The 19,900-nt window shown below is 43.0% G+C and overlaps 1 protein-coding gene across 6 annotated transcripts in view; it reads left to right on the top strand.

The window, feature by feature from the left end:
* The window catches only part of ldb1a (LIM domain binding 1a), a 31,578-nt gene extending 12,880 nt beyond the window's left edge, over positions 1–18,698 (top strand). For 2 of the 6 annotated variants that reach the window (XM_029640994.2, XM_029640997.2), the window contains exons 2-11: positions 6,137–6,242; positions 6,355–6,399; positions 6,520–6,595; positions 6,716–6,818; positions 12,125–12,297; positions 12,561–12,683; positions 12,864–12,947; positions 13,102–13,225; positions 13,371–13,513; positions 14,661–18,698. In XM_029640994.2, the coding sequence (XP_029496854.1) occupies positions 6,137–6,242; positions 6,355–6,399; positions 6,520–6,595; positions 6,716–6,818; positions 12,125–12,297; positions 12,561–12,683; positions 12,864–12,947; positions 13,102–13,225; positions 13,371–13,513; positions 14,661–14,900 (1,217 nt within the window). In that variant the 3' untranslated portion in view covers positions 14,901–18,698. The remainder of the gene's footprint in view (positions 1–6,136; positions 6,243–6,354; positions 6,400–6,519; positions 6,596–6,715; positions 6,819–12,124; positions 12,298–12,560; positions 12,684–12,863; positions 12,948–13,101; positions 13,226–13,370; positions 13,514–14,660) is intronic. The other 4 variants (XM_029640996.2, XM_029640995.2, XM_029640999.2 and 1 more) reach the window with 4 other exon arrangements.
* Positions 18,699–19,900: the final 1,202 nt, after the last annotated feature.

Below are 19,900 nucleotides of genomic sequence, written 5' to 3'. Positions count from 1 at the left end.
GAGAAATACGAATGTGGTCCTCCTGAGCACACTGCACAAAATGGCTAAGATAAGTGATTGTGAGGACAGGAAGCTAGCCATCATCCTGGACTACAACCACAACAAAATTGGCATGGACATCCTGGACAAGGTGATTGGAACTTACAGCTGCAGAGGGGGATGACTTTCCGCTGGCCCCTGGTCATCTTCCATAACATCATTGATGTGTCCTCATACAATGCCTTTGTGAAATGGAACAAGATCAACCCTACCTGGATGCCTGATAAGTGGAACAAGAGGGTGTTCCTGGAGCAGCTGGGAAAGTAACCCCACACATGCAGCGTCTACATCGCTTGTGAAAGCTGTTCAGGGGGCTGAATCTTGTCCTGATCAAGCTGAGGCAGGCAAGAGGAGATGCCCCCCAAAGGAGGACTGTTAAACAAATACTATGTGTGAGCATGAGAGATTCATCTGCAAAGTCCATGCACACACACTTGCATACTGTCCTACATGTGCTAATTAGAGTTGATTTGATTTGAAATGTATGTTTACACCTATGCAGTACCTTTTTAGAAATAATAAACTTATACTTTAGTAAGGAAAACAATGATGGGTATGTCGTAATAAAAATTTGTGTTGTACACTGATTTAAATGCAGTCTTTCTGCATTGTGAAGAGGGAAAACCCAGATATTCACAGTTTGTGATGAATGACAGGTCGTTTCTTCACGCAAAATAGATTTGAGGTTTAAAATTCTATTTTTAGAGGTTTAGTGAAAGCGGGTCATTTTTACACTTAAGACAAGGGGAGTATACAGAATGTGGAGACAACAGAAGGGTTGGAGAGAGGCAAGCGGAGGACCGGTGCATGCATATTGCGCAAGAGACGGAGGCTAAGTTGACGCTTATTGTGCATAACCCACCTTCCATTAGCAAAATATAAGGCTAATACTGCATTGAATGTATTACCTGAAAGCGGTAGGCTAGGACATCCTATCTATATGCCTTTATCAATCTTGAACAGGATTGTCTATTTCGGGTGCAATTAGAATAGAATTTAAAACGGCAGCTGCAATAAAATAAAATCTTTACTATTTAAGGTGACCCCTGAAAGCCAGATGGAGATGTGTGAATTACACACGCGTTCGGTCCTTATATTCATGTAGAAAAGGCTATGCTGCAGCAAATGTAGGGCCATCCTGTCATAAGAAAACAAGTTACCATGACAGGTCTACATGCATTTTGAACTGCACTCCGTACTGAGATGGGTTGTATGTCCCCACCCTGAGCGTTGATTGATCATGCAGAGAGAAGGCAGGAGAGTAGCCAGATTTAGACATAATTTAACAGTTCCATTTCACACATGCTGTTCATACAAATAATTTATTTATCCTGGGAAAAGAGTGGTTTTGGTATGGTAAATATCAGGTTCCCGCCATTCAACCCTAAGCAGAATGCATGATAAGAGTACGAATAAGGAACGGAGTAGCAGCAGCATATGATGAGTGAACATTTGTGTACAGTCGTGGCCATAAGTTTTGAATGACACAAATATGAATTTTCACAGTCTGCTGCCTCGGTTTGTATAATGGCAATTTGCATATACTCCAGAATGTTATGTAGAGATCAGATGAATTACAATTCATTGCAAGGTCCCCCTTTGTCATGGAAATTAACTGAATCCCAAATAAACATTTCCATTGCATTTCAACCCTGCCACAGGACCAGCTGACATGTCAGTGATTCTCTCGTTAACACAGGTGTGAGTGTTGACAAGGACAAGGCTGGATATCACTCTGTCATGCTGATTGAGTTCGAATAACTGACTGGAAGCTTCAAAGGGAGGGTGGTGCTTGGAATCATTGTTCTTCCTCTGTCGACCATGGTTACCTGCAAGGAAAAACGTGCCGTCAACATTGCTTTGCACAAAAAGGGCTTCACAGGCAAGGACATTGCTGCCAGTAAGATTGCACCTATATCAACCATTTATCGGATCATCAAGAACTTCAAGGAGAGCGGTTCAATTGTTGTTAAGAAGGCTTCAGGGCACCCAAGAAAATCCATCAAGCGCCAGGACCGTCTCCTAAAGTTGATACAGCTGCAGAATCGGGGCACCACCAGTACAGAGCTTGCTCAGGAGTGGCAGCAGGCAGGTGTGAGTGCATCTGCACGCACAGTGAGGCGAAGACTTTTGGAGGATGGCCTGGTGTCAAGAAGGGCAGCAAAGAAGCCACTTCTCTTCAGGAAAAACATCAGGGACAGACTGATATTCTGCAAAAGGTACAGGGATTGGACTCCTGAGGACCGGGGGAAAGCTTGAAAAAGCTTGTCCGGAGAAGACGAGGAGAGCGATACCATCGGTCCTGTGTCATGCCAACAGTAACGCATCCTGAGACCATTCATGTGTGGGGTTGCTTCTCAGCCAAGGGAGTGGGCTCACTCACAATTTTGCCTAAGATCAGAGCCATGAATAAAGAATGGTACCAACACATCCTCTGAGAGCAACTTCTCCCAACCATCCAGGAACAGTTTGGTGACGAACAATGCCTTTTCCAGCATGATAGAGCTCCTTGCCATAAGGCAAAGTGATGACTAAGTAGCTCGGGGAACAAAACATCGATATTTTGGGTCCATGGTCAGGAAACTCCCCAGACCTTAATCCCATTGAGAACTTGTGGTCAATCCTCAAGAGGCGGGTGGACAAACACAAACCCACAAATTCTGACAAACTCCAGACATTGATTATGCAAGAATGGGCTGCCATCAGTCAGGATGTGGCCCAGAAGTGAATTGACAGCATGCCAGGGCGGATTGCAAAGGTCTTGAAAAAGAAGGGTCAACACTGCAAATATTGACTCTTTGCATTAACTTCATGTATTTGTCAATAAAAGTCTTTGACACTTATGAAATGCTTGTAATTATACTTCAGTATTCCATAGTAACGTCTGACAAAAATATCTAAAGACACTGAAGCAGCAAACTTTGTGGAAAATAATATTTGCGTCATTCTCAACTTTTGGCCACGACTGTATATGTGTGTGTATATATATTACTACCGGTCAAAAGTTTGGGGTCACTTCGAAATTTCCTTGTTTTTGCAAGAGAAGCACATTTTTGCCAATTAAAATAACATCAAATTGATCAGAAATAAAGTGTAGACAAGTTGTAAATGACTATTGTAGCTGGAAACGGCAGATAATTAAAATAGTAATGGAATATCTACATAGGTTTACAAAGGCCCATTATCAGCAACCATCAGTCCTGTGTTCCAATGGCACGTTTTGTTAGCTAATCCCAGTTTATAATTTTAAAAGGTGAATTGATCATTAGAAACCCCTTTTTCAATTATGTTAGCACAGCTGAAAGCTGGTGTGGTGCTGATTTAAAGATTCAATACAACTGGCCTTCTTTTGACTAGTTGAGTATCTGGAGCATCAGCATTTGTGGGTTAGATTACAGGCTCAAAATGGCCAAAAACAAACAACTTTCTTCTGAAACTCATTAGTCTATTCTTGTTCTGAGAAATGAAAGTAATTCCATGCGAGAAATTGCCAAGAACCTGAAGATCTTGTTCAACGCTGTGTACTACTCCCTTAACAGAACAGTGCAAACTGGCTCTAACCAGAATACATTTACATTTAAGTCATTTAGCAGACGTAGAAAGAGGGAGGGCCCTGTGCACAACTGAGCAAGAGGACAAGTACATTACTGTATCTAGTTTGAGAAACAGACACTTCACAAGTCCTCAACTGGCAGCTTCATTAAACAGTACCTGCAAAACACCAGTCTCAATGTCAACAGTGAAGAGGCGACTCCGGGATGCTGGCCTTCTAGGCAGAGTTCCTCTGTCCAGTGTCTGCCATCTTTTCTTTTTATTGGCCAGTCTGAGATATGGCTTTTTCGTTGCAACTCTGCCTAGAAGGCCAGCATCTTGATGTTGAGACTGGTGTTTTGTGGGTGCCATTTATTGAAGCTGCCAGTTAAGGACTTGTGCGGTGTCTGTTTCTCTTACGAGACACTAGTACTTGTCCTCTTGCTCAATTGCAAAATGGTTGTCATTACTTTTCCTCTTGCTCAATTGCAAAATGGTTTTCTAATGATCAATTAGCCTTTTAAAATTATGAACTTGGATTAGCTAACACAACGTGCCATTGGAACACAAAAATTATGGTTGCTGATAATGGGCCTCTGTACGCCGATGACGCCGATGTAGATAATCCATTAAAAAAATAATGGTCATTTACAACATTAACAATGTCTACACTGTATTCTGATCCATTTGATGTTAATTTAGTGGACAAAAAAATGTGCTTTTCTTTCAAGAACAAGGACATTTCTAAGTGACCCCGAACTCATGAACGTGTGTATATACACTGCTCAAAACAATAAAGGGAACACTAAAATAACACATCCTAGATCTGAATGAATGAAATATTCTTATAAAATACTTTTTTCTTTGCATAGTTGAATGTGCTGACAACAAAATCACACAAATTATCAATGGAAATCAAATTTATCAACCCATGGAGGTCTGGATTTGGAGTCACACTCAAAATTAAAGTGGAAAACCACAATACAGGCTGATCCAACTTTGATGTAATGTCCTTAAAACAAGTCAAAATGAGGCTCAGTAGTGTGTGTGGCCTCCACGTGCCTGTATGACCTCCCTACAACGCCTGGGCATGCTCCTGATGAGGTGGCGGATGGTCTCCTGAGGGATCTCCTCCCAGACTTGGACTAAAGCATCCGCCAACTCCTGGACAGTCTGTGGTGCAACGTGGCGTTGGTGGATGGAGCGAGACATGATGTCCCAGATGTGCTCAATTGGATTCAGGTCTGGGGAACGGGTGGGCCAGTCCATAGCATCAATGCCTTCCTCTTGCAGGAACTGCTGACACACTTGGGTGCCCCACACTGAGGTCTAGCATTGTCTTGCATTAGGAAGAGCACATGGAGGGCTGTGCGGCCCCCCAAAGAAATGCCACCCCACACCATGACTGACCCACCGCCAAACCGGTCATGCTGGAGGATGTTGCAGGCAGCAGAACGTTCTCCACGGCGTTTCCAGACTCTGTCACGTCTGTCACGCGCTCAGTGTGAACCTGCTTTCATCTGTGAAGAGCACAGGGCGCCAGTGGCGAATTTGCCAATCTTGGTGTTCTCTGGCAAATGCCAAACGTCCTGCACGGTGTTGGGCTGTAAGCACAACCCCCACCTGTGGACGTCGGGCCCTCATACCACCCTCATGGAATCTGTTTCTGACCGTTTGAGCAGACACATGCACATTTGTAGCCTGTTGGAGGTGATTTTGCAGGGCTCTGGCAGTGCTCCTCCTCCTCCTTGCACAAAGGCGGAGGTAGCGGTCCTGCTGCTGGGTTGTTGCCCTCCTACGGCCTCCTTCACGTCTCCTGATGTACTGGCCTGTCTCCTGGTAGCGCCTCCATGCTCTGGACACTACGCTGACAGACACAGCAAACCTTCTTGCCACAGCTCGCATTGATGTCCCATCCTGGATGAGCTGCACTACCTGAGCCACTTGTGTGGGTTGTAGACTCCGTCTCATGCTACCACTAGAGTGAAAGCACCGCCAGCATTCAAAAGTGACCAAAACATCAGCCAGGAAGCATAGGAACTGAGAAGTGGTCTGTGGTCGCCACCTGCAGAACCACTCCTTTATTGGGGGTGTCTTGCTAATTGCCTATAATTTCCACCTGTTGTCTATTCCATTTGCACAACAGCATGTGAAATTTATTGTCAATCAGTGTTGCTTCCTAAGTGGACAGTTTGATTTCACAGAAGTGTGATTGACTTGGAGTTACATTGTGTTGTTTAAGTATTCCCTTTATTTTTTTGAGCAGCGTATATGTGTGTGTGTGTGTGTGTGTGTGTGTATATATATATATATATATATATATATATATATATATATATATATATATATATATATATATATATATATATATTGTGTGTGTTTTTATGCTTGAGTGTGCATATTCAGTGCAAGATAGGGTCAATGCAATGTAACTATTTAGCAGTCTTATGGCTCAATCGTGGGGCGTGTTGGTGCGAGGCTACAATTCATTGGTCGATTTTGTTGTTGCTGAGCGATTTGGTGCTCTGTACACAATCTCCTTTTTCCTCTCTCTCTCTCTCCCCAGGCTGTTCATCTAAGTCGTTCAAGCTGTACTCCCCCAAGGAGCCCGGCCCTAACGGCAGTGCCTTCCCCCCCTTCCACCCCGGCACCATGCTGGACAGAGACGTGGGGTAGGACACACACAACTTCCACTTAGCTCATACTGTTAGTACTGTAGGTTGGTACTATTAGTACCTATATCATTATTATAATACATTTTCACTCTCGCCTGTCTGTCTACAGGCCAACACCAATGTACCCCCCGTCATACCTAGAGCCTGGCATGGGGTGAGTACACCGACTGAGCATACATCACAGATTCAACCCTCAGGCCTCCAAAAAGTGTTGGAGAAAAACTTTCAACCGGAAAATAAAGTTGTGTACTGACCCTGCTCTGTCCTGTTGCAGGAGACCTACACCATACGGCAACCAGACAGACTACAGGATATTTGAGCTCAACAAGCGGCTACAGAACTGGACAGAGGTGAAAGCCCAACACACACACACACACAAACTCAATTATTCCGGTTGTCAGTCTTACTGTGCTCTTGTAAGTCTCTGACAACTTGTGATGGCAGATTTATTAATTTATTGTGTGTTGTAGGACTGTGACAATCTCTGGTGGGATGCCTTCACCACAGAGTTCTTTGAAGATGATGCCATGCTGACCATCACCTTTTGTCTGGAGGACGGGCCCAAACGATACAGTAAGACACTTAGACTTTCAGGGAGGCTTTAAAATGGGATCGTATAGATTTCACCCTGTTACACATTATGGTTACAGTCTTTATTTTACACAAGAATATTAGGGCCAAGTGAAGAGAAAAAAAATATGAATGGTGATTGGTGAGGCTATTGTGTGTGGAGAATATTTAAAAAATCATATTTGGAATAAAGTCAAAATACAAATTCATGAATAAAGTCGCAATATTTGGAGAATTAAGTCACCGTCTCCAGAATAAAGTATTTATTTAATAGGCTACAGCAGGATATTCTTCTCAGCCATAATCACACTGACATGAGACTGCTGGGATTAGCTGGTACACAAGTGTATGGGAATACATATCAGGAACTCTCATTCTTCACCCCTCGCCATGTCAAGTATCAACCCTGCACTAGTCAAGTGTCACTCTTCCTCACCCCTGCATTAGTCAAGCCTCACTTCTCCTTCTCTCCCTTGCACTCATTTGTTCACAATGAGCTTTTACATTGGCCAAAAAAATATACCAAGAGCTGACAACACATGGAGGTATAATATTTGGAAAATGTAGCTGGCAATTAAGAAATACCATAATTTGCTATGATTAAATTGATTTCCATTACAAAGTTACTAGCTATGGATGTTGTAGGCACTCCACTGGCTGCATTGGTCCACATGGGAAAATTGAAATGTGGTACGGAAGCAATCTTTCACCATTCAGTCAAGCCTGAATTCAAGCAATAAGACAGTTTAAATTATTTTGTATTATAACTGCCGTCCAAATGTTGTGAATTATATATATATATTCATGTCATAGTCACCAACTCCCATTACTCTTAAGTTACTTCAACCAGTGAATGCTAGTGATGTTTAGCTATGCAAGCTATTCTACCAGTCTGGGTAGCCTAGTGGTTAGAGCGTTGGACTAGTAACCGAAAGGTTGCAAGTTCAAATCCCCGAGCTGACAAGGTACAAATCTGTCGTTCTGCCCCTGAACAGGCAGTTAACCCACTGTTCCTAGGCCGTCATTGAAAATAAGAATTTGTTCTTAAAACCTGTTAGGGCTAGCCCTGATTACTGAGCCTTCTGGAGGAATTCGGTACCCATATAAAACATGATACATTTTTGTCAAAAGTTGCTAATATATGCATATAAAAACTATTATCGAATAGGAAACACTCTAAAGCTTCTAAAACCGTTTAAATTTTGTCTCTATGTAAAGCAGAAGTGTCAGGGCATGCATTCTCCCAAAGTCTCTCTTGTAATGGAAAAAGTTGCCACCACTTTGACGTCACATCGTATACGCACTTACCAAGCAGTTATAACCATGGGAACAGTTTCTAAGTCTTCAGCGCGAAGCCTGCTTTCGATGAGGCGTGTAACTGTGAGAATCGCGCGCTCACGAGACGTTCAGCGTGCCGAAAGGTCTCGGTCACGCAAAAAAAAAGTTTACCCAATGCGCGCTGTGAAGTTTTTCTCTCTTTTCCTCAGGATGGATTGAACAACGTGTGTGTGTCTGTTCGCCCTCACGATTGCTGTAGACCTTTATAACATGTTAAGGCTTAATTATGAACATAGTTTGACAAGTTTACTCGACATATAATGTATACTTTCGACGTTTTGGTGCGCATCCACTATAAATTTGCATACATTTCGACCGAAATGTGGCTAGTTTGAGAACCGAAAGACACAGACTTGAAAACTGAACGCTAACTTGGTGAGTATTAACCCTTCCAGGTCTTCTGATGGAAGAACAGCAACGGTAAGGGAATATTTATGTGTTAATTTTGGGTTTCTGTCGACTCCAAGATAGAGGAGTCATTATGCTAAATGGGAGCGCCGACTCCCTATTATAGCCTAGTGAACGCAAAATGGAACGTTAAAAATAAATGTAACACAGCGATTGCATTTAGAAGAAGTTTATCTTGCCATACATATGTAAAACATGCATATTTAGTCAAAGTTTATGATGTGTATTCCTTGTTAGCTGACGTTATCTGCCGGAGCTATTTCATTTCTCCTGACATTGCAGTAGCATTTTTTGAACGATCCATAATTGTAAACAGAGATTTATGGATATATATTGCAGATTATTGAAAAAAAAATGAATGTACTGTGTAACATGTTATATTACTGTCATCTGATGAAGATTTCAAAAGGTTAGTGAAATTATTTTTCTTTTAATCCTGCGTTTGTTGATTGCATATTTTTTCCTACTTGGCTATGCTAATGAGGTATGTCTGCAGTGGTGGTTGGACATAAATATGTGCTATGTTTTCGCCGTAAAACATTTTAGAAATCTGACTTGCTGGGTAGATAAACAACTTGTTTATCTTTCATTTGAGCCATTTTTCTTGCTAACCTGTGGAGGTTAAATATTTTTAGGATTATTTCTTGCGTTCCCTGCGCCACATTACAGGTCAGGGGGGGTGGGGGGGGTTCCCAAATGGGAATTAGTGGCCCCCCCAAATGGGAATTAGTGGCCCCAAGAGGTGTTCTTAACTGACTTGCCTAGTAAAATAAAGGTAAAATAAAAAAATAAATAAAAACAGTATCACCGATGTATGTTATATTGGACATTTCAAACATTCCCAGCTAATGAGAAAACAGTCATGGTATTTAATTGAAGAGAATTAAGAAGATTTAACAAGGCAACCTTGAGGCTAATTTGTATGTGCGCCAACGGCAGATTGAGGGATCTTTACACCCCTACCCCAGTAGAGGGCGTGGCCACTGAAACGTAATTCCGTGAGGGACTATGTAAACACAACCTATTACAATCTTAGAATTCTGGTACACCACCATAGCTTAATACAGCTAAATAACATGGGTTGGTTTAATCAATTAAAGAATTTCATGCCCATTTCAAACATATTTCCTAAATGTAAGCAAATGAATTGGGTATTACTAATTGATCCTGCTATGTAACTAGACCTACCCAATTTAGCTTTTGTGGCTAGCTATCCTGTAAATAAGTTCATAGCTAGCTAGCAAGTGAAGGACTCTAGTTTGTGTATGTAAACATAATTTCCCCAAGCTATTCTTGCTAGTACCTTTTGTAATAAATATATCACCTGGCTGTTTAAATGTACATGTATTTCGGCCAATAGTCATGGTCATTGTAGTTTTAAAAGAATGTGGTGTAATGCAAGGGTGAGAACTGAGAACTTATACCTGACCAATGCAGGGGTGAGGATTGAGATGGTGGGGTGATGCTTAACTAGTGCAGGGCTGATACTTGACTAGGGGAGGGGTGAGGTCTGAGGAGGAGGAATGATGAAATTCCTAATACACTGTATATATAAAAGTATGTGGACACCCCTTCAAATGAGTGGATTTGTCTATTTCAGCCACACTTGTTGCCGACAGGTGTATAAAATTGAGCACACAGCCATGTAATCTCCATAGACAAACATTGGCAGTAGAATGGCCTAACTGAAGAGCTCAGTGACTTTCAACGTGGCACCGTCATAGGATGCCACCGTGCCAACAAGTCAGTCAGTCAAACTGTAAGTGCTGTTATTGTGCAGTGGAAATGTGTAGGCGCAACAACAGCTCAGCCGCGAAGTGGTAAGCCACACAATCTAACCGAACTGGATTGCTGAAGCACATAGTGCGTAAAAATCGTATGTCCTCAGTTGCAACACACTACAAACTGCCTCTGGAAGCAACGTCTGCACAAGAACTGTTCGTTGGGAGCTTAATGAAATGGGTTTCCATGGCCGAGCAGCGACACACAAGCCTAAGATCACCATACCAAGTGTCGGCTGGAGTGGTGTAAAGCTCGCCGCCATTGGACTCTGGAGCAGTGGAAACATGTTCACTGGAGTGATGAATCACGCTTCACCATCTGGCAGTCCGACAGACAAATCTGGGTTTTGCGGATGCCAGGAGAAAGCTACCTGCACGAGTGCATAATGTCAACTGTAAAGTTGGGTGGAAGAGGAATAATGGTGTGTGGCTGTATTTCATGGTATGAGCTAGGCCCCCTAGTTCCAGTGAAGGGAAGTTTTAACACAACAGCAAACAATGGTATTCTAGAAGATTCTGTGCAACTTTGTTGTAACAGTTTGGGGAAGGCCCATTCCTGTTTCAGCATGACAATGCCCCCGTGCACAAAACGAGGTCCGTAAAGAAAATGTTTGTCGAGATTGGTGTGGAAGAACTTGACTGGCCTGCACAGAGCCCTGACCTCAACCCCATTGAATACCTTTGGGATGAATTGGAACACCAACTGCGAGCCAGGCCTAACCACCCAACATCAGTGCCCAAACCTCACTGTTTGTGGCTGAATGGAAGCAAGTCCCCACAGAAATGTTCCTACATCTAGTGGAAAGCCTTCCCAGCAAAGTGGGGACTAACTCCATATTAATGCCCATGATTTTGAAATGAGATGTTTGACGAGCAGGTGTCCACATACTTTTGGTAATGTATTCTGTATAATATTGTTGATTTCACTTTGCAATAGGCTCTCTCATCCAAGTCGGTTTGGTTCCTCCTTCTGAAAGACCCAATCTGCGCCACAAGGTCCTAATACTTATAATAATATTATGTGCTAAAAGAGTAAGGATATCCTCGTTTCTAAAGCCAATTCCAAATGATAATTTCACCAAATGATATATATAAACCCTGGATTGCTGATGCTATGTGTTGGCTATTATTGAGAGGCTTTGAAGCCACCTGTCGGCCATACTGGCCCTCCCCAGTAGGATCAGTCTTCCATAGGAATGAATGGGTTTCTACAGTGTTTCAATTAAATGTTTCAAGGACAAAATTACATGTATTTAAAAAAAAGTGGGGACAGTAACATTAGTAATAAAAAAAGACACCGTAAGGAAAATTGTAATGCTTTTATGTTTAGCTTACATAATATAACTAACATGTATTAAATATATTTCTATAGGTTCCAAATTGTAATTTTTTTCCCCAATGGTGGGTGAGTTCCAAGATGGAGGCATGGTTGCTTCAACACCCCCTGTGAGTCATGTTGTGTGTGTATATAAATCATTGGTTTCACCAGGTCATCTAACTCAGGCATTTCAACGGTGCACAGCAACAGGGAGGCATGCAATTAACCAAATCCCCTCTTTAATCTTGAAATATAACTGCCACTTTATTCTCAATGTTTACTTTTTTCTCAAAATGAAATTCCGAGTTCTAAATATTTGACTTTATTATCAACTTTGATATTTTATCTATGCAAAAATACTTATGTTAGTACAAAACTTTTTTTTTTTCACTCTTCACTTATCCCTAATACTTGTCTGTAGTATTTTATACAAAGGAATGTCATTAAATTATTCTTCTCCTTAGCTATCGGCCGGACATTGATCCCACGGTACTTCCGAAGTATCTTTGAAGGGGGCGCCACTGAGCTGTTCTACACATTGAAACACCCTAAAGAGTCATTCCACAGTAACTTTGTGTCTCTAGACTGTGACCAGTGCACCATGGTTACACAGAACGGCAAGCCCATGTTCACACAGGTACGTAAAATACACTTTCTCGTCCATTTGAACATACAGACCTTTGTACACATTTCATTCTCCATTTGCAAGCACACATTTAACTCTCAATTGCAAATATACATTGTGTTCTGCATTTCCAAATCCTCAAATGTCCCATCGACAGTTCCACAACCCAACAAATCCAAACACTAATTTCAGCCCCCCCCCCACACACACAAACAATGCTTTATTTTTTCCTCTCTCATCCTTTGTGTTTGACCTTTAACTTCTGTCCCCTCTAGGTGTGTGTGGAGGGTCGTTTATACCTGGAGTTCATGTTTGACGACATGATGAGGATCAAGACATGGCACTTTAGCATCAGACAACACAGAGAGGTCCTGCCTCGTAGCATACTAGCTATGCACGTGAGTCACACTTTAAATACTTTATTTGAATCCACAAATCACATTACAATCCAAAACAATTAATTTACATTTCAATGATCATTCACAATTTAAAAAATTGTGAAACAGTTATTGATTGATGCCGGTGTTACTGACCACCATTCAGTCATTGCTTCCCTGCTCTCCTCCCCCTCTTCCAAGGTGCAGGACCCTCAGATGCTGGACCAGCTGGCCAAAAACATCACAAGATGTGGTCTGTCCAACTCCACACTCAACTACCTTAGGGTAAGTCACCCCCAGTTAGTGCTTGAAGTAGAATGAAAAAGGAGGTTGTACGCACTTTAATTTGACCATACCGGGGTTCCTACCGAGCTGGAATTCTATTAGAGGTGCTGAAGTATTGGCAGTCTGACTGTCAATGTCTTTCTCTTTCTTCTAGCTGTGTGTGATCTTGGAGCCGATGCAGGAGTTGATGTCCAGACACAAGACCTACAGTCTGAGTCCCAGAGACTGTCTCAAGACCTGTCTCTTCCAAAAGTGGCAACGCATGGTGGCCCCACCAGGTAAACACACAGTCATCACACTCTCTGTATACAGACAACACACTTTTATATGGTGAACCAAACTTGGGTGATGAGTAACCTGATCAAGACACACACACACACACTGCAGATCTCAGTAACACCTCTCCCCTCTCTTTATATCCAGCTGAGCCGGCCAGACAAGCGCCCAACAAGCGGAGGAAAAGGAAGATGTCTGGTGGAAGCAACATGAGCGCTGGAGGAGGAAACAACAACAACAGCAAGAAGAAGAGTCCTGCCAACAACTTCCCCCTCTCCACACAGGTACCTGTAAGCATCCCATCTACATGACCTTGTGGGGAGCGGGGAACGATAGGGGTTTGAAGCGGGGAACGATAGGTGTTTGGAGGTGGGGTGGGGATAGAGTGACGGGGTGGGGTTGGGACAGGTAACATGGGAGTGTGGGGCCAGGAAAGATGGGGATGGGGGCTGGTATGATAAGGATATGAGTTCAAGGCAGGGTTGTTTGGGATAGGGGAATGCTGGATAGGGGTTGAGAGGAGGAATGGTGGAGATGGGGCTTTTGGTCTTAAAATCAGAGTGGGGAAAGTCGGCTATAGGTATTGGGGGATAGTGCAAGTGTATATTATGCTTATTATACCAAAGACTCCCTGTCTGACGTGAGCCAGTGCTGGGCAGTACCTGGTCCTCTGGGTCCGCACTCTCATTCAGTAGGTAGACATTACCCCTTACCGCTGGCCCAGGATCAGATACAATATCATCCCTCTAACTATTAAAGTTAGGAGTGAAGATATGCCATTCTGATCGTATATTGTGGTTAGGGATAGCGTCTACCTGGAGCGGGTGAGACATGCCGCTCAATCTGCTTTATCGTCCTACAACCTTAAAAGCCGCATCTACCTGAGCCTATCAAAACATAGAATTTACAGGCAGCTGAGCAGCTATTGATTGAGTGAGCCAATGAGACCCGAGGTGGAATGAAAACCCCCATGATGCAGCACTCAAGGATTAGGGATGCCCACCGCTGACCAACAGGGAAGGGCGATATTACCCAAATCCCTGGAACAGAGGCCGGCATTGGGCCTGTTGTAGATGTTGTTGATTATTTGGGCTGGGTGCCTGAAACCCAGAGTTATGTCTGATTGTAAGTGGGGTGAGCATGGATGGACAGTCACTGAAACATTAATTATCCTCATTTTCAGAGGTCCCAAAAAGCTTTACTTTAAAATGTCCATATAATTTTAGGCCTTCAAGGAACTAAAGGATATGTAAAATATTAATCAATAAAACACTTTATTTCCCATAAGTCTCATCTAGCCCAAAACTCACCATTACGAGTAACAACGGTAGTCCCAGCCCCATCCATCCCATTTTCTAAGTCTTTTGGGATCGTCCATGCTCGGTTCTCCCCCATGGTTGTGGGGATAATGTTCCGGCCCTTGCTGTCCCTCTCTAGGACGTGATGATGGTGGGCGAGCCCACTCTGATGGGAGGGGAGTTTGGAGACGAGGATGAGCGTCTGATCACGCGGCTGGAGAATGGCCAGTTCGACACGGCCAATGGAGGGGGGGGCCTGGAGGACGAGGACAGTTTCGGCAGCTCCCCTGCCCTGGGGGGTGCAAACTCACCCTGGAACAACAACAAGACCCCCAACAGCCAGGACAGCAAGAACAACGACTCTCAGTCCTCACAGTAGAGCCACAACCATAAACCCTAACTCAGCACCCAGATACGCAACTCATTTACCTGTAGAATGAATCGCTACTCATGCTCTCTCTCTCGCACATGCTCAGTGGTATTCAACCCCGGCCCTCTTCTCCTGGCTCCCCTCGCTTATCAGCGCTAGGCCTGACTCTGCTCTTTTAGTGTCTGTGCTTACCGGTCAGAGTGTTTGAGTCAGAGCTGGATTCTGCCTTTTATGATCACAGTGCTAGCCGTCACGGCCATATTGGCGGGTTCTTGTTCCAACCTCGGGTCTCTGGGTGTGTTGCCTTGACAACGTACCTCTGTTTCTGTTGTGCTCACCTCACAGGGAAGGAATACCTAGCTTTATTTATTATCTCTTAGATTTAGCAGAATAAAAAGTATTGTGTGCACTACAGAATAAATCCAACGTTCAGTTTTTAAAAACGAAATTATTTGTTTTGTAGGACCTGGTTGGAACAAAAACCTGTACACTGCCGGAGCTTGAGGACCGGAGTTGAGAACCACTACGCTAAACCTTAAACACACAACACACACACAAGCAACACATACACACATGCAAATCTCATACACACACAAGGGTACTGGAGAGCGGTCCTACTTCCCCACCTGGACCAGAGCGCCTGGCCATACAGAAGTGGGTTTCAATGTTCTATGTTTTTAATTTGATTTCAATTTTTTATTTTTATATCAATTTCTAAAAATGAAACAGACAAGCAAAAACAAAGTTTAAAAAAAACCACCCCTGAATATTCTTTGCACTTTTTTTCCACTAACTTCAATCTATTTTTCTTATGAATTGATGGTGTTTTGTTCTTTTTTATTATGGCTTATATGAAGAAATTGTAAAGATTCAGAAACCTGTGACTGGAGAGGAGAATCAACGGTATATAACTGTATAATTATTACTGTTAGATCATTTGTATTATTGTGATTGATTACTACTTCTATGTAATATTGTGTTGTCTATGTCTGAATCAGTATGTAGCCTGTCAGTGTCCGATATGGTCATAACGAAGCCCAGTGTTTCTGATCTGAAGGGAAAGGCCACCTCTTTAGTATTCAAGGCTGTGCCTTTAATGGCACCTATTCCCCATGTAGTGAACTATTTTTGACAAGGACCTATAGGGCTATGGGCAAAAGTAGTGCACTTAGAGGATAGGGTTGCATCCCAAGTGGCACCCTATCCTCTGTCTACTTATCTGCTCAGTACCTTGCGTCCACACCTCAGACAAGGTTTGTTTCTCTCCGATTTGCTACTTGAAACATTTGAAGACAATTTTGACAAGGCATTGTAAGATTTAAGATAAACATTTTGTGTTGTTTTCCCAAACATTTTATCACAATTTTTGAAAGCTACAGACCAAGAGTTTACTTTGCAAGACCTTTTTGAACATCGATCCCCAACATACTATTGGTTTGTATTAAGAATAATTTTGTGGGCTCCCCCCCCCCCCCCCTCTCATGTTTTATGTGTCTTTGTGCTTGTATATTTAAAGGTAGTTTCTGTATAATTGTAATTATATGTATTCTGCCTTAGGGTGTTGATCTAATGCATCTCTCTAAAGTAAAGATACAAAAATACAATCATTTTTGAACCGTTTGGAAAATACATTCAATGAGCTTGGCTATGAATTTGGGTTCAACATACAATTTATTGATTTTTTATGTCAATGGAGCCTGTCTGGCTTAAATTCACAAGCTCATGTACAATATCCATGTCTTTGCCTCCAATGTCAGATGTTGGTGGGCTGCTCTGGCTTTGTCATCTAAATGATACTTTACCTTGTAAATAACCCACACCAATGTCACTTTTATCAACATTCAGATGTATGAGAAGAGTAAAAAAAAGGGCAATAATTTCAAATGGTGTAGCATATGTTTCTCATAGTTATCTTCACATGATTTTCAGTCAAGTCAATACAGTGATGAATGAATCCTCTGTTTTCTCTGTGCATAGTTGGTGTAGATACTAAGTTTCACCACAAGGGGTCTTTCCTGATCTCCATGACAAGTCGAGCAGCCCCCCAAGTCTACAGGACCAACCCTCTCAAGCTCTCTAAATCCACCCAGACTTAACTGTATAATGTTTGACTATCCAATCATGTTTTCGAACATCCTTATCTTCTGGTCCAGCACTTCTGCAGTGGCTGAATAGAGCCTCAAATCACACCCTTTTCCCTAAATAGGGCATCACCGCCTGTGGTGTACTTAACTCAGCAAAAAAGGAAATGTCCTCTCACTGTCAACTGAGTTTATTTTCAGGAAACTTAACATGTGTAAATATTTGTATGAACATAAGATTCAACAACTGAGACATAAACGGAACAAGTTCCACAGACATGTGACTAACAGAAATTGAATAATGTGTCCCTGAACAAAGGGGGGGGGGGGGGAAATCAAATGTAAGTCAGTATTTGGTGTGGCCAGCAGCTGCATTAAGTACTGCAGTGCATCTCCTCCTTCCACCAAGGCACCTGCAAGTTCCTGGACATTTCTGGGGAGAATGGCCCTTGCCCTCACCCTCTGATCCAATAGGTCCCAGACGTGCTCAATGGGATTCAGATCTGGGTTCTTCGCTGGCCATGGCAGAACACTGACATTCTGGTCTTGCAGGAAATCGCGCACAGAACGAGCAGTATGGCTGGTGGCATTGTTATGCTGGAGGGTCATGTCAGGATGAGCCTGCAGGAAGGGTACCACACGAGGGAGGAGGATGTCGTCCCTTTAACGCACAGCAATGACAACAAGCTCAGTCCGATGATGCTGTGACACACCGCCCCAGACCATGACGGACCCTCCACCTCCAAATCGATCCCGCTTCAGAGTACAGGCCTCGGTGTAACGCTCATTCCTTCGACGATAAACGCAAATCTGACCATCACCCCTGGTGAGACAAAACCGCGACTCATCAGTAAAGAGCACTTTTTGCCAGTCCTGTCTGATCCAGCGACGGTGGGTTTGTGCCCATGGGTGACGTTGTTGCCTGTGATGTCTGGTGTAAGGCCTACAAGCCCTCAGTCCAGCCTCTCTCAGCCTATTGTGGACAGTCTATGAGGACTTATGGAGGGATTGTGCGTTCCTGGTGTAACTCGGGCAGTTGTTGCCATCCTGTACCTGTCCCGCAGGTGTGATGTTTGGATGTACCGATACTGTGCAGGTGTTACACATGGTCTGCCACTGCGAGGATGATCAGCTGTCTGTCCTGTCTCCCTGTAGCGCTGTCTTAGGCGTCTCACAGTACGGACATTGCAATTTATTGCCCTGTCCACATCTGCAGTCCTCATGCCTCCTTGAAGCATGCCTAAGACATGTTCACACAGATGAGCAGGGACCCTGGGCATCTTTCTTTTGGTGTTTTGCAGAGTCAGTAGAAAGGCACCTTTAGTGTCCTTAGTTTTCATAACTGTGACCTTAATTGCCTACCGTCTGTAAGCTGTTAGTGTCTTAACGGCCGTTCCACAGGTGCACATGTTAATTAATTGTTTATGGTTCATTGAACAAGCATAGGACACAGTGTTTAAACTCTTTACAATGAAGATCTGTCTAGTTATTTTGGTTTTTATGAATTATCTTTGAAAGACAGGGTCCTGAAAAATTGACGTTTCTTTATTTGCTGAGTTTATATAAGGAGTAGGGTGTGATTTGAGTCAGTGGTGTGAAGTACCCATACCTGTTCCCGTTAGCGGCTCATGTCATAGGGCTGTGTTGATATACAGTATATTATATTTTGCCTAGTTTCTGCCATTGATTTGTGTTAGGGTATCAATAAAGAATAATTTTCACTTAAGCGCAGTTGACTCAGGCTCTTCACTTGTTTTGTCTGTTATTAGGGGCAAATACTAACTTCTGCTTAAGTCACACATTGATGTCAATAGGAAGTTAGGATTTGCCCCAGACTTACCTGCTGGCTTTGGGTGGCAGAATAGGTGTTTTTGATAGTAGGCTGAAGCCTCTGAAGCTAGACGGACAGACTTTGGGTAAATTGTTCTCCATGTTAGCACAGAAATCTCCAAGACTAGAATGCAATTTCCGTTCTAAAATATCACCTCTGTTCCAGAAGACCGTTGATCCATTTTGGTGTCGTAGCAGATGTGATGTGGGAGATGACTAGGCTTGATAATGACTGACATTTCCATGGATGGGTGTAAGAATACTGGCTGATTCTCTCCTAGTCCAAGTGTATGATTCCCATTATGCTGAAACAGACTGCATAGCATTAGCAAGCCTTTGGGCTGTACATTTAGTGCAGATGAAAAAAAGATTAGGAATATAAAGCAGACGTTATCGTTTACATTTCACCTAAAGGCAGTCTTGGGAGGCTCTAGCTGAAATGTCAAAACGTCTCATTCATACTCTTGAACTCTTTATCCATTTTATACTGAATGTCCAAAACATTAGAAACACCTTCCTAATATTGAGTTGCACCCCATTTTGCCCCCAAAACAGCCTCAGTTCGTCAGGGCATGGACTCGACAAGGTGTCGAATGTTTTCCACAGAGATGCTGACTCATATGCTTCCCACAGTTGTGCCAAGTTGGCTGGAAGTCCTTTGGGTGGTGGACCATTCTTGATACACATGGGAAACCCAGCAGCGTTGCTGTTCTTGAAACACTCAAACCCAACAGCATTGCAGTTCTTGACAAAACCGGTGAACCTGGCACCTACTACCATACCCCGTTCAAAGGCACTTTTTCTTGCCCATTCACCCACTGAATGGCACATATACAATCTTTTGCAAGGCTTAAAAATCCTTATTTAACCTGTCTCCTCCCCTTCATCTACACTGATTGGTTTTCACAGGTGACATCAATAAAGGATCATAGCTTTCACTTGGTCAGTCTGTCATGGAAAGCGCAGGTGTTCCTAATGTTTTGTACACACTGTACATCACCTGTGTTTATGATGCAGACCAGACCGTGACAGTGCTGCCATCTTTCTTAGGAACAAGCCAACCCAGAGATCTGCCACGTCATACCACATTGCATGCAA

Source organism: Oncorhynchus nerka, linkage group LG28 (genome assembly GCF_034236695.1).
Source record: "Oncorhynchus nerka isolate Pitt River linkage group LG28, Oner_Uvic_2.0, whole genome shotgun sequence".
NCBI classification, from domain to species: Eukaryota; Metazoa; Chordata; class Actinopteri; order Salmoniformes; family Salmonidae; genus Oncorhynchus; species Oncorhynchus nerka.
This window is presented reverse-complemented; position numbering and strand designations above follow the sequence as displayed.